We start from the raw sequence: 15,987 nt of genomic DNA on the forward strand, positions 1-15,987 counted from the left end.
AAAATCATAAATAAATAAATATAAGAAAAAGTTGTATCTCTGAGTCTAATAGGTTTATAGACCATAAAAGTGACAAACAAATACCAGTACAAGTAGCTAGGAAGCATCCCAGCATTACTTTTTTAAGATGGTCTACAAGATGTTAATATGCCTAATAAAGATTATAGGAGAGTAAAGATGGGTCAGAAAGCAAGCAACCATCCTCAATGTAAATAGCATTCCTGCAATCATTCTAATTTAACTTCCAGCCCCATTATTCTACCAAAGAGCTTTCATGGAAGTCTTAATGAGATCTTCATGCTACTGAATCCAGGAGAGCAAAGAATCACGCCACGGAGCTACATAGACTGAGCAATATTTAAAATCATATGGAGAATCGACTCAGTTTAGACCACACTGCTACCTCTGCTGAGCACAGAAACTTAAACATGGGTTGAGGGTTATTATATTGATCACATACTTCTACTTAAAATACGTAAATTGCTTCTGCTGGTATTCTGGAATTCTTCCTGAGTTAAGGACTCTGCCTACCAAAACTGGCACTGTGTTATGTGAAGGTAAGCCTCCCAAGGATTTTACAGTTCAGGTAGCAAATGCAGAAAAATCCACAGATGTGTACCTCTCCATAACCTATGAGCCCTGTGAATGTTTACTGAAAACTTATTCCTTGGAGCTTTCCAAAGAGCTTTTTACCTTCTTGATTCAATAATCCTAGTGGTCCATTTCCAAACCGCTCAGAAGTTTGTCAAAGGTAAAGTACTATGCAGCTATCAATGCTCCTATAATAACAGAATATCCTGCATCTGCCTTGCACTATGTTCTCAGAAAGATATAGAAGGTGTAATTTGAGTATAAAATTCAAAATTTATCTTGAGCATTTGGTATTCCTATGACCCTTCTCTGATTTTCAAAAGGAAGTGTCTGTCTACCATGAGCATAATCCTATCCACCCACCTGAGGTCCACTGTCACCATGTGAGAAATCTCCATCTTAAACAAGACAGGACTAATGAGAATGAGATATGATAAGGACTCCTATCCCCTCTCAATGGCCCTTGAAACCATGCCTTTAGACTTGTTCACACGCAGGAACAAAATAATCAACCTGTTTTATATAAATTCCTGTATCTTAATTTCAATCATTAAATTCTATTTTAAGTAATAGTATTTTTTGTTAATTAGTAGTAAAGGCCACCTAAATTCAATATAGTAAATAATGTCAGAGAGCTTATCAAATCACTTAGTCACTTGTTTTTCTAAATAATTAAATAAGTTTTAATTATTAATTTTTCTCCAAAACTTTCTCACAAAATAAAATCAGTTTGAAGCTATTTGTCAGGATTCCCTATAATATGAATCTAAATTGAGCAAATTAAATACAATACAAATAAAGATTACTTTAGTCTCTCAATGACAATATAAACCTTCCTGTAGGATCTGTTATCAACTGGCATGATTATGGCTATAAAGAACGAGCTCATTGACTCTTGAAAGCAAATTACTAATTTCTCCTTGAAAACTCTCCAAAGCATATACATTTCCACTAATCACAGTATGATAACTGATAAAACTTTTAACAAGCATTTATCTCACAGGATTTTCTACCTATCAACTTTTACGAAATCGCAATGTTCAACTAGTCATTTTGAGAAAAGTAACTAAGCTCTTTTTATAGATACTAATAGCACTAACAGTTAGCAGGTAAACTTTCCATTAAAAGGAACCTCCTATGGGCAGTCGAACTTGACCAGGCTTTCATTTCCATGCTTCCTAAATACACAAACTCTTGATTTATGCTAATAGATCTACAGTTAGTGAATCTCACCTCAAAGTCCTTATATCCAGTTTTCTCTTACATTCTCTAAAGCACTGCTTCTCAAAGTGTTCCTGAACCAGCAGTGTCAGCATTATGTGAGAGCTTGCGAGAAATGCAAATTCTCAGGTCCCACTCCAGAACTGAAACAGAACCTGAGGTTGGGCCCAGAATCATGGGTTTCAACAAGCCCTGCAGGTGATTATGATGCCAGCTAATGTTTGAGAATCTTTTCTCTAGAGCAAAAAGATGTTCTCTTGCTATTCTAAAGAAAAGGTTTTAATCCCTTACTTTAGAGCAGTAAAATCTTTTGCAAGTCCTCTGTCTCTAAGACCAAGATGCCATTATACTTTATAAAATATATGGGAATTCTTTACAGATGGTAACAATTTAAATTTTTTTTTTCATAGAGGGGCCCCTGGCTGGTTCGGTTGGTTAAGCAGCTGCCTTTAGCTCAGCTCATGACCCCAAGATCCTAGGATGGAGCCTGAAGTTAGGTTTCCTGCTCAGTGGGGAGTCAGCTTTTCCCTCTCCCTCCACCCCTCCCCTCTCATGCACTCTCTCTCAGTCTCTCTCTCTCTCTCTTAAATAAATAAATAAAATCTTTTGAAAATTTTTGTTCTTTTAGTGAAGTTTCTAGAATATGGCATATTTTCAATAAATGTTTAAAAAGAGGTGCATATTTGGGTTTTAAAAGAAAAATGTGGTTATTTAAAGTAGTACGCTATTACAGAAATAAAAATAATGTCTTCTCTGTCATAATTTCAACAGGTTCTTCCCTATAATCAAAGTCCAAGAAAATAGGGCTGATTCTCACTTTTGCCCCATAGTATTTGATGGGTCTAGAACTTGTACCATTTATACCTCTTAGAACCATGACTACATGATGAATGAATGAATGAACTAAACAGGTAGAGATATTTCTACACAGAGGCCTTCAAAAGCAAGCTGGTGAGATTATCCCAAAGAATAGACAGACAGGAACTTATTTATTTTGACAATAGTCCCTGTGGCATGGCCTGTTATATCAGAAAGGCTAAAAACTTCAAAAAAGAAAGAGAAGAAATGGATTTATAAAGAAATGTACCTCATTCAAATATATATAGTTTTAAAGCGGTAGCTTAAAGTATTGTACCAAAATTGATTTTATTAAGTTGGTGGTCCACATAAGTAGAGAGAGAAATAAACTTGCAGCTGACAGATTTCTATTCATTTAAAAAAAAAAAAAAGGCACCTCAGTTTCTACATAGAAACATAATAGATACCAAAGGTAAAGCTTTGGGCAAAGCAATATTTTTCACTCAGGAAATAGGGATCCAGTTTATTATTATTACATGCATCATAAGGCTGTGGGTCACGAATTTTCCCTGTTTCCTTCAGGAGTTTTGTAAAGTCCATATTTGGGGTGTGAGGTAATTAGTGTGATTCCCACTTCATAGCAGATCTACTGGAATGCTAATGTCCTGAGACTGTTTAAAATTTAAGGAGAGAAAATACTTTTATAGCACAACATAGAACTCACATGAATAATTCATATTTCACAGATGTCACTGTCATTGTGGAAAAAAACCACTTTATAGTCTTTTTTAATGCACTTAGAATGAGAGACCATTGTTGTCAAATTTTCAGTGATATTAAGAGGGAGATCATGATACATCAAAGAAAGAAGAACTATCATTGCATGAGTTAATAAAATAATTGGCTGAAATAAATAATAGAAGTATTTATAGTAAATCTATCTACCGCCCAACAGCTGGCTCAACACATTAAATCAGTTTCACAGAGCCGTTCTAATTTGAATTCATTTCCACAAGAGAAAATCTGAATGGAATACCTGAGACTGGGCGTTAATATTGGCTCCTTCCTTGACAAGGACTTTGACAACTTCTGCTTGTCCGGCCAGAGACGCAATGTGAAGGGCCGTGTTTCCCTTCTGTGTTGGAGAAATGGAATAGGCAATGTCACAGGTTTCCAAATTTTGTAGAAATCAAATGTACAGGCACTTTGGGTTTGGCTAATTAATTACTTCAAGTGGTTAAAGCTTGTCCTTCTATCAAGATAGTAGCCCACCTTGGGAAGGGATGGTTGTCTGTCATCAAAACACCGAGCCTCCCACAATCACGTTTTCCTTTTCTAGCCTTCACAGTTCTGGGGCAGTGTTTAAGAACAGAAGACTGAGCACTTACAGAATCAAATTTGGGATTTGTGCACATGTGTGTGTGTGTGACAATTTATTGCCTATAGTAAACTTGTATTCTAACTTTTCTCTGGAATTGCCAGAGAGATTTTGTGTTTAAATTTTCACTGGAATCTCTGTATATTGTGAGCAGGGCCAGTCTACACTTTGGCAACTATGCACGCATGAGGTGTTAGAAATCCAGGTTAACTGGCCATATTCCTAATTTATTCCAGCGCTCTTTTTGTCTCTCCCTGATCAGAGTAATGCCCCAGCTGGAGGCTCGAGGGCCTGAAGCTACTCTGCTTCTCTCACAACCATATTGTCACACTCAAGCCCTGGTCAACAGGCTTGATTCTGACTGGCTACTGGCTTTCTCCACATTAAAATTTTATCTTCCAAAGACAAGGATTTGACATCACTGATGATATTTTAAAAAAATATCTCTTGTTTCTGAAATGATGCCCCAAAGACAAGGTTCAAATATATTTTAGTAAAAGGAATATCAACCACAAAAAAACCCAACAGCTTCTAACATATCAAACACCTCGTACAGTTCTTTAAAAAGGAGTCCAATTTCTCTACATACACACATTAGAGTGACAAAATCTAATTTTCCCAATAATTCAATCCATGATTCACACTCTTCTCCATCACAGTATAAAAGATTCTGCATATTCTCTTACCAAGTTAAATGAATATAATAAAAGATATAACAAAGCATGAAAATATCTTGTCCATTTCCACTGAGAAGATTACTACATCAATTTATATTTTTTAATCAATTAATTTTAGGAAAATAGGTGTTATTGTCTATAAAGGATTATATCAATCTACTCTCTCTGTGAAAAAAGACAAAATATTAGAAACCAGGTACATAGAATTGTTCAGTCTCATGTTTGATAAAACCCTAAAATAAACCAATTCCAACTTTCTACAAAGTTTAGTAATAAGAGTTGCATATCAGTTCTGTATTGTCAAGCATCTTGGTGTTCCAGCAAACCTCTGCAATGCATAACCAGAGAAAACAACTTTAAGTCATTTCCTCTGTTCCGAGGAAATAAATTCTCCCAGCACAAATATTACCTTGGTGGCAGAATCCACAGAGGATCCTCTTCCCAGCAGCTCCTGAACCAGACCCACGTGACCCTCCTTGGCAGCCAGGTGGAGAGCATTGAGTCCATTCTGAAAGAGAAGCAAACAAGACTTCAGAAGTGGAATAATGGTTGTGAACAGTAGCTGATTTCCATGCATGGATCTAACCCAGAGACTAGACAGACTTGGTTGTACTTTTTCTTTTTGCATTAGCTTGAGATTCATCAGACAGACGAATTTCCAGTGTTAGTGATTCACAGAGGAAAAGAGGTAAATATTCATTAGAAATGTGGATTTAGCAACCTTATCCCAGCAAACTTTTTTTTTTTTAACTAAGAAGTATCTAAATAATTTTCTAATGAGAAAAAAAAAAAAAAAGAAAAAGAGCAACTCTGTATCATTTGTTGCACCAGCCAGAAATAAAATTCTTTCCAGTTTCTAGAACACAGAGTTTAAACAAATCTTACTTTTTAACAAATGGGAAGGAAATATCTTTTTCATAAAAAATGATTAAAAAGCTGTAGGACAATTCTAAGGTAAAACAACTCTGCAATAACAACTTCGTACTTAAAAGACATTTAGTACCATATCACTAATTTGCCTTTAGGATTTTTCCTCCCAAATTTTATATTTTCCTTATAATATGATACTACTGTAATAACTGATTCACATTTATCTAAATTCTTGAAAAATTACTCACCAGAGCACTGAAAAAACTCATTGATAATTTTACTAAATATGGTATCTACATACATTATATTGATCTCCCCCAGAAATGACTTAATCAGTCAATCTAGAATTCCATGATCAGTACCAATGAGGTGATCTGTCACGTGGGTCCTCTCCATTCCCCAAAGGAAGATGAGGTAATCTGAATGTTAAGACCCCCTGCTTTTTCCCAAGGGAAAGTGACCTTGCCTGGAACATTACTTTGTTCTTGCTAAGAATTTTCTTGCCCCACCTTCCTTCCTATAAAAACCTTCCATTTAGTACTACTTCTTAGAGCTTCCCTATACTTGCTAGATGGGATACTGCCCTTTTCATTAACTGTTTAATAAAGCTAACTAGATCTTCAAATCTAATTGGTTGAATTTTGTTTTTTAATACATAATAGGAAACCAAATACATATACAAATTGCTGGACGACAAATTTCCTGTTTGCGGTCACTATATATCTTATACTGAACTTTTTTCTTATGGAAGGCATTCAGGCTTTTATATCTGGTTCAAAAACAAAGTAATCTTTGTTTTTCTCCTTTGCAAACATGGTCCTGGTTTTCAACATTTCACTTTGAGCAGCGGATATAGTCGTCCTATCATTACAGGCATGTCATGGTTTCCATATATTACTGGCACAAAATGATAAAAATTAAGGTGCTTTCAAAATTTGTTTTTCCTAGAAAATTTAGCAAATGAATCAACAATTTAACAGAAACTTGAAAAAGACAGTTCTAGGACTCTGATCTATCAGCATGCAAATATTGTTAACTGTCAATTATCATATGGTTTCACTTATTTGTGGAGCATAACAGATAGCATGGTGGACTTGGGGAGTTAGGAGAAGGGAGTTGGGGGAAATTGGAAGGGGAGGTGAACCATGAGAGACTATGGACTCTGAAAAACAATCTGAGGGGTTTTAAGTGGCGGGGGGGCGGTGGGAGGTTGGGGGAACCAGGTGGTGGGTATTAGAGAGGGCACGGATTGCATGGAGCACTGGGTGTGGTACAAAAACAATGAATACTGTTATGCTGAAAATAAATTAAAAATAAAAGAAAAAATAATGTTAACTGTGTTAACTATATACAAATGATTCAACAAATAAAAATTATTTTCCACCTCTTCACCTGACCAAAGTTGTTTTCTGAGTTATTCAACACCCAGTCTCATTGGTAACAGGAAGTACTTAATTTAAATAGACATAAACTACTTCACAAATTGTAAACTCATTATGACACAATGAAGGGAAAGCAGTGTGATCGTAGGTAGGAATTTTTTTATTTTTAAGATTTTATTTATTTATTTTACAGAGATCACAAGTAGTCAGAAAGGCAGGCAGAGAGAGAGAGGGAAGCAGGCTCCCTGCTGAGCAGAGGGCCCGATGTAGGGCTCGATCCGAGGACCCTGAGATCATGACCTGAGCTGAAAGCAGAGGCTTAACCACTGGGCCACCCAGGTGCCCCTGCAGGTAGGAATTTTTAAGGAGCTAATCAACCCGATATTTTAGACCCTTTAACTTTACTGTTATCTTATTATTCTATATATTTTTCAGCATGGCATTTGTTTAGTTTTCCTAAGTTGCGTACGGGAAGAAATGTTTTACTCTGTGTCATGAGCCATTACATAAATGTCTTTCGAGTTGGATCTGTTATTTCAGTCAGTAAGAAACAAATGTTAAAATCACTGAGTTGTTAGATGGCCTAACAAATTAATACCTCTTCATTTTTTAAAAATTATTTTATTTATTTATGTGAGAGACAGCATTAGCACACACATGATCAGGAGGCAGGGCAGGATGGAGGCAGAGGGGGAGGCCGAGAGAGAATCTCAAGCAGACTCCCCGCCCAGCCTGGAGACCACCCGGGGCTCAATCTCAGTACCCGGAGATGTTGACCTGGGCTGAAACAAGAGTGGAGTTGGATCCTCAACTGACTGAGCCACCCAGACTCCCCCTAGCAAATTTATATTTAAAGAATTTTTCATTTTCAGATGTCTATTATAAGAAGTTGTCCTTCCTTTTCCTCAATTTTTACCTCTGGTCCACCTGAAGTTTCCACTTGAGAGTTTGAAAGGAACTTTGAGACTCTAATCCTGTAATTTACCTAAGACTCTACCCACCCCATGTCTGACACACAGTACTCCATAAATACTGTTGGATGAACGAATGAACCTAAAGAGAGCATAGAGGTAATATTTTGGTAAAGATTACATTTGCAAATAATCAAAACTATGTTTTTTAAAGATTTTGTTTATTTGAGAGAGAGAAAGAGAACAATTGGGGGTGGGAGGGGCAGAGAGAGAGGGAGAAGCAGACTCCCCACTGAGCAGGGAGCCCCACTGGATGCTTAATCCCACAGAACACGGGGACCATGACCTAAGCTGAAGCAGATGCTTAACCAACTGAGCGACCCAGGCACCTCCAACAGAGTCAAAACTGTTTAATATATTCAAAAGGAAAAGCCTGAGTTGTCCCTAGAATTTATAAGCTTTCTATAGATCAGGATTTTTGTTCAAATGGGACTAGATTTTTCTCCAAATGATTGTTTTGGGAATATTTTTTCCAGGTGTTTGAGTCCTACCCATAGAACATCTGGATTTACTCTGTCCTGGAATTGTCATTGTCACCAGCTAGACTCCAAGACCTGATCTTTATTGTCCACCTGCTTGTACCCACCACCTTTGTCCCATGGTTTTCTTTGAGCTCCTTTCCAGCTTATCTCTTAACTCAGGCAACTGGAAACCAAAACTACCTCTCCAGCCATGGAACTGCCCTGGCAAGACCACCAGCTGGCCAAGACCACCCAGACCAATTTGAGCTTAACTCCTGACTCAAGCCTACACAGATGACTTGGAGTGACCTCTAAGATGATTGTCAACCAACTTTACCTCATTATAATACTACTGTTTCCCTCCAAAGAGGAACATAAGCTTCATTTACATAACTTGCAATGTCTGTATAGGTATGTTTCCTTAAGGGGCATACAGGGTCTTATGCCTGCCTCTACATATGAGGACAGGGCTTCCCTATCTAAATATTCATCCTAACCCTAAATAAAAGGAACCCATTCACCCTGGCTCGGGGAAATCACAGCTTTGGAAGTTATTCCCCCATGATCTCCTTATTTGCTGAAAATAAAGTTTACTTCGTGCGACAACTCCAGCTGGTGTATCTCTGACTCACTAAGGAGAGAACTCACGTTGGCTCAGTTACACTTCCTTTTTTCTAAAATCTGATGTCATATCATTCAGTAAGTTCTTACCTGAGGGGCAAACAGTTGTCTTGTTCAAATAATAAAACCTCTCCATGTATGACTTTCTGTATTGATCCACTCTTTCTTCCTTTCTTTTTTTTTTAAATAATCTCTATACCCAACATGGGGCTCAAACTCATAATCCTTAGCTCAAAATTTGCATGCTCTATTGACTGAACTAGCCAGCAAGCTGCCCCCTGTGTTGACCCATCCTTTAGGATGGGTCTTTAGGATGAAGAGAAACTTGAAGAAGTTCCTCTTCAAGACTGGAAGAATGGGGAATCGTTTCATTTGTTCTTCTGCAATTCTCTTTTGGTTTGGGGGGAAAAGGTAATTTTGTTAAGTTTGATACCCCATTAGAATTTTCTCATTGACAAAAAAAAAAAAAAAAGAATTTTCTCATTGACTCACTTTGACTTTTTAGTAATTATTTAATCTGATGTCAATGATTATTTAACTTAAAGGAAAAGTTTAACTTGTTAATTGAAATTCCAGTTGATGGAACATGAAGGATTTCCACCTTACGTTCCTCAGAGTCCTTTAACCACTCCAAATAGATGAAATTGAAAGAGGACTTGCATTGCCTCCATTCTGGCCTCTGTCTATAATTTCTACCTCATTAAGTTCTTTCCTGCTTATCTTTTAACGCAGGCAAAAGACTTGGTGGGCTAAGCATCCTGTGATAGGAACTGAAACTACCCCATCAAGCAGTACAACTGCCTTGATCTGACACCATTGAGACCCCGCATGACTGACCGCTCAACTATGACGGACAGAACTTTCCTGCCCATCTACACACCCAGCAACTTCGGTCCTACACTTCTCTTACATAAACCTAGAATTATTTTCAGCACTTTGGAGACAGACAGTCTTTGGGACATTGGTCCACTGTCTTCTTGGTGCTGGCCTCACTGAAATAAATCCCTGCCTTGTTTCACCCCCACTCATCTCTCTGCCGCTGGATTTTGTCAGGGATGATTGGCAAAGCCTGGTGTATTTGGGACACCCAAAGCCAGATGCTCATATATCCTTGCACCCCAGTTACAAGATTTCCCAGACCAAGCCCAAGGCTTCTGAGCTGTGATCAGCTGAAAAAGGAGGACAGAAGGAAGAGAAGAATAAAGCATCTCCTCAATGTTTTCAATATTTGCCAGGGATTTCTCTCTTAGCTCCTTAATTTAGTATTTCTCAGTATCATGTCTTCCTATTCTGCCATGGAAATGTTTCACTCTGCAAATCAACAAATAATATGTATCAGGGCTCCCCTTCTCCCACCCTTCAGAGCCAGTTGTTAGACATTTACCAGCAATATCACTGCATGCCAAAGTTTTAGATTTGACAGCAGTTTCATCTCAAGAACAATGTGAACTAGAAAAATGACTCCCCAATGGTCAGTTTCTCTAAGATACAATGGCCTGAATCTGACCTTCATTTAGGTCAAAATTCTATAATATGGGCAGTATGTGGGATCAGCCTATAAATCAGGCAATCTTTTTTTATAAATTTTATAAAGAGAAAGCTTATTAAATCAATTGCTCAATATATACTATGTAATGTTAATAAATATTAAATTATGAAAATAAAGATAAATGATTTTTAAAAAAGAGTCAAGCATTTTTAACTACTCATCAATTCGTGATTGCTTAAAATGGGTGCCTAGACTGGTTTGAAAATGATCTCAACAGTGGCATTCTGAATACAACATTCTACTCATTTAAAATAAAAATGTTCGAGAATTAAGGTGTTTAAAAGGTGTAAAGTTGGGATGCCTGATCTGACTCTTGGTTTGGCTCAGGTCATGATTTCTCAGGGTTGTGAGATCAAGCCCCACACTGGGCTCTCTGCACTCTGAGTGAAAAGTGTTGGAGATTCTCTCTGCCTCTGCCCCTCCCCCACTAACACGCTCATGCACGTGCTCTCTCCTTTTCTCTCTCTTTCTAAAATAAGTAAATTGGGGCACTAGGGTGGCTCAGTTGGTTAAGTGTCTGCCTTCAGCTCAGGTCATGATAACAGGGTCCTGGGATCGAGCCCCATATCAGGCTCCTTGCTGAGCTTTTCCCTCCCTCTCTGCCACCCCCCTGCTTGTGATCTCTCCCTCTCTGTCAAATAAGTAAATGAAATCTTTAAAAACAAATTTAAAAAATAAAATAAATTTTAAAAATATTTTAAAAATTAAAAAAAATAAATAAAAGGTGTAAAATTTTCTTCAATTCCATGACTGGTCAACTCCGATGTTTAGAGGATTTTCAATACCCTTCTCAATTTCCCTTCTGGGGTATCCTTCTCCTTTGACTCTACAGTATCCACTCAGCTAAAAGCTTTAACTTGCTTTAACTTCTTAAATAATTGGCTAGCTTTCTTCTCAATTAATGACAAAGCTGATGCTCTAAGTTAAAAAAATTTTCCAATGAAAAAGTACCCTTTCAGGAGACACAAAGATCCTACTACATCACTGAAATATGGTTGCATTTCATTGACAACATGGCCAAGAATATGATTAAAATTTTCCATATGAGGCATTAGTTCAGAAACCAAACTGTATATAATATATAAATTGAATTCAGGATATACATGGGTCTTTTAAATTTCTGTGATACTAATACTACTGAAATTAGAGCAGTTATAAAGATACAGATGATGCCTGACATTCTAGTTATAAATGCTATAAATTTTTAATCTACCTTCTTTTAGAATGCAACCAAATTGGGACTATCACATTATTGCTATCATATTATTGAATTAGCTGTAGAAAATAGAAGACAAGCAATTTGCTTCACGCTTAATTTTTTGGTTCCAGAATTTCTAACCAAAAATAGATTTAATTAGCAATTGAATATGTTGAGTAACTGTGATCAGAAAAAGCAACTCAGCATCAACTAGACTTAAATGAAAAATATTTTATCTTGTGACTATAAGCTAATGTATAAGTTAATCATGTTTAAATGAAAAGTGATAAATAATCCTATTCAATAGTACAACTCAGCTAACTCCTAGAGAATACATTTATTTTGCAGTTAACCCATTTTGGTTAATCCCTGAAGTCATGTTTCTAAAAATCAAATTTCCCACAGGAGCCACACTGACATGCTTTCACTTACCGTCAATTAGTAGTACTGGCCTAGATTTCAAAGGATGTTATGTTGTTGTTAGAAATTCTTCACTTTGTCAGGTAAGGAAATGAGGAGATAGGACCAACAAGTCAGGTTTTTTTTTTAGATTTTATTTATTTATTTGAGAGAGAAAAAAAATGGTGAAGGGGAGGGCCAGAGGAACTAGCAGACTCCCCGCTGAGCAGAGAGCCCAATGTGGGGCTCAATCCTAGCACTCTGAGATGATGACCTCAGCCAAAGGCAGACGCTTAACCAACTGAGCCACCCAGCCATTCCTAGTCAGATATTTTATATTTGGGAGCACATACAGAGTAGGTTCTGGGACTTTCCCAGTCGTGCTTCCCACACATATAGTATTTGAGGCACATATCCAAAACATATTGTCAGTTTCTGCATTTATTAGAACACTAATCATGAGCTTACTGAGTTATAGCCAAAGAATCTTCTGAAACAATTCATATTTAACAGAAACAATAACTATTCATTCTCAATTTTAAATTAATGTCAGGTTAGATATTCAGTTAGATCACCAGAAAACAATGCACCTGGAGTATGTTATCTCTATTCCCTACAGAAATGGCTTTGCTGACTTAGAATATATTGCTACATATTTGGTTTATATGTAAAGTGAATATAAGAAATGTCCATCTGAGCAATATTTATACCCTTGTGTTTATTTTATATGGGTTCTCTGGATTAACCATCATTGAGTTCAGTAACAGGAAATAGTTTAGTAATAGGAAAAGCCTCTGTGCTTCTTTTTACTAAACTTTAATTTAGGAAAACTGCATAAATCAATGTGTTGGTCTCTTTCACTGATTTCCAGGAAACAGAATAAATTCAGTATCCATCAGAATTAATTACCACAAGTTCTCTAATTCCTCTTTTTCCTTGGTTTTGCTTTTATCTTAAACTGTTTAGTTTTGTTTTTAATGATGTCGCATATGAGTGTATTTGTGTATGGGTTGTGCCACCGAAACATTACTGTAAAAATTCTTCAGGCCTTTTGCATCTTAAAACAGCATCATGCCAAGTGCTTCTACCGAGTTTGACTCCTTATCTCACAGTGGTCACAGACAGCAATTATGCTTTGATTAATATGGTTGATGATTCTAACTAGCTACTCGGTGGATCAACACATCTGGAAGAAAATAGATTTAAAAAAAAACAGGAAAACAACACTAACTGAATGAGACAATGGAAGAGTATCCTAGTCACTGGCTGGAAATCTTTCCTTTTAAGGTTGTTAAAAGGTTAAATGTTTCTCATCTGTATGCAACTGACTGAAATTGATTTTTTTTTCTTTCTTCCCTTCCTTTTATCTTTCTATTTTCTTTTCTAAGACAGTGTGGTCAGCTGCAGGAATAATTACATGGTGTTGGGAATCAGAAATGCAGCCTGTTCCTTGCTCTGCTCCTACACTTGACCTCTTTGTCCTCTAATGATCTGATCTATAAAAATGATAATGATAACAATGAAAATGTGAGGACAATGATTATAAGCACAAGTTGTGTGCCACTGTTTTAGCCTTTTTAAAAAAATGATATAGGGACGCCTGGGTGGCTCAGTTGGTTAAAAAAATGATATAATTTTATTGAAGCTGCTTTGGGGGAGGATGCGTGGGTGAATAGTTGGGGGTTTTCCAAAGAGAACTGTGGAAAGGAGCCAGTCCCCAGGAGGGAGGGAGAAGGTGCCTGGCCACAGACCCCATCATACACCCGATTTCTTCTCCTTCTGCTTCTTGCATACCAAGTCCAGCTTCTAGTCCTCCCACCTGCCCCCGTGCAGCGTGATGGGGCACGAGCTCACTACTTCCCATTCATCTCACACCCGGTGTGCATATGGTCTGTGCATAGTTGCTGGGCTCCTTGACAGCTGACTAACCCCTGGTCTCGCCTCAGACTTGTCGCAGATCACCTCAGCCTTCAGAAAGGATGGGAAGCAGTTGACTGTCATGCCAAGAGGTCATCATTCACCTCATTGCTCAGATCCCCAAAGAAAATGGGGAAATCATCTGCATTCCATTCCAGCAGGCTAAGATCCTCCCAGGTGCCAAACAAATGTAGCATTTCAACTTCTCTGGCTTTCTTTCCTTTTTGTCCTTACCCAGGGTCTCTGGGACCTCCAATGCCATGAGGCCAAGTCAAGGGGCCCAGGTCCACGGACTTAGGGATAGGAGTCCAGAAATGCACAGTAGGGGTGGTAGGCTTCCATCCCATATTCCTTCTAGTGGGAGGGGCTCAGACTTGTGCTCAGGCAAAAGCACAGACAGGGCCACTGATAGGATGAGGCCAGTGACTTTAGGACCAGCTGGGTGTCTTCTTTTTTTTTTTTGTAAGAGGTTTTCTTTTTATACATACAAGACACATTAATCCATTAAATTTGAGGACATAGGGGACACCTGGGTGGCTCAGTCGTTTAAGTGGCTGCCTTTGGCTCAGGTCATGATTCTAGTATCCTGGGATGGAGTCCCGCATTGGGTTCTTTGCTCAGCAGGGAGCCTGCTTCTCTCTCCGCCTCTGCCTGCTACTCTGCCTGCTTGTGCACGCTCTCTCTCTCTCTCTCTCTGACAAATAAATAAATAAATAAATAAATAAAATCTTTAAAAAAAAAATTTGAGGACATAGTACAAAAAAAATACTTCAACTAATTCATCTGACAATGTTGTTCATATTCATGATGCCACTTTTTGTTGTTTTCTTTCCTAATAATAAAGGAGGAGACCAGGGCTGTTGGGCTGACATATATTTGGGGGTCCCACCTCCCCACCTCACCCATACATCACCAGGGTGAACAGGAGGCGGAGAAGGAAGGAGGGAAGGAAGGCAGGCAGGCAGGCAAGGCCCACAGCAAAGTTCCATAATCTTGAATGTAAGGAGGGAGGAGGAGAGGAAAAGAGAGAAAAAAAAAAAGGCAGAAAATACAAATCCGATAATACATACAGCAGAGTGAGGATGGTATGGGAATGGGACAGACATGAAGCTGAGGCATGGGGTGGGCCACTGGGGGTTGGGGGGCACTAGATACCGCCCCCCAGTCCTTTCTCTCTTTGATCTTGTTTCCGTAGTTGCCAGGCTGAGAAGCTCTCTCAGAAGATGGGACTGGGAGAAGATGAGGGTCAGGGCCTCAGTGGGCCCCCCAGCTATAGCTGTTGTAGACAGACTTGTTGGTCTGGGGCTTCTGAGGGATGGAGCTCGTCTGCTATGTTGCCTGCTGCATGTCTGGCCATCCTGCTGCAGGTGATAGCAGAGGATCTGGGAGTGCAGCTGCTGATGGGGGGGGCAGTCAGAATGTGCATAAAGGGAGCAGGTGGGAAGGCAGCAGTTGTGGTCAGATTGATAGACCTCCCCCCCCCCCCACTTTCTAGGGTTAAAGGCAAGTTGAAGGAGGCAGCAGTCCTTTGAGGAACAACGTTTTCTTAGCCCTGAGATCACAACCTGAACCAAAATCAAGAGTCCCATACTCAACCAACTGAGCCACCCAGGTGCCCCAACCATATGCAAATTAATCAATCTTAAAAGGTAGATTTTTTTGTTTAGCACTTCTATTAAAATTTTATAAAGCAATTTTATAACATTATTTATAATCAGATTTTATAGTAAGCTGTATTCACCATTTCTCTTGATTTTATGAGCTATTTTACCCATCGGCTGCTTTTCTATGATCATATAAAACTAGTGCATGAAACCCCAGGTAGAACAGATAGACAATAAAAATTTTTATAGAGCCATTCGAGTGTTAGTTATGTTTGCTGGCACATACAGAAAAGATATAGAGTAGTCCATCTGGAAAGGTGAAGAACAGATTCAAGCAGGTACAGCTAAAC

The 15,987-nt window shown here is 38.2% G+C and overlaps 1 protein-coding gene across 50 annotated transcripts in view; it reads right to left on the reverse strand.

Moving 5' to 3' along the window:
* ANK2 (ankyrin 2) overlaps nucleotides 1-15,987 on the reverse strand; it is a 330,750-nt gene that overhangs the window by 165,730 nt on the left and 149,033 nt on the right. For all 50 annotated transcript variants that reach the window (XM_059170296.1, XM_059170307.1, XM_059170367.1 and 47 more), the window contains exons 3-4: nucleotides 5,075-5,173; nucleotides 3,647-3,745 (exon numbers count right to left, since the gene is read on the reverse strand). In XM_059170296.1, coding sequence (XP_059026279.1) covers nucleotides 3,647-3,745; nucleotides 5,075-5,173 — 198 coding nt within the window. The remainder of the gene's footprint in view (nucleotides 1-3,646; nucleotides 3,746-5,074; nucleotides 5,174-15,987) is intronic.

The sequence above is a fragment of the Mustela lutreola genome, chromosome 1 (assembly GCF_030435805.1).
Source record: "Mustela lutreola isolate mMusLut2 chromosome 1, mMusLut2.pri, whole genome shotgun sequence".
Taxonomy (NCBI): domain Eukaryota; kingdom Metazoa; phylum Chordata; class Mammalia; order Carnivora; family Mustelidae; genus Mustela; species Mustela lutreola.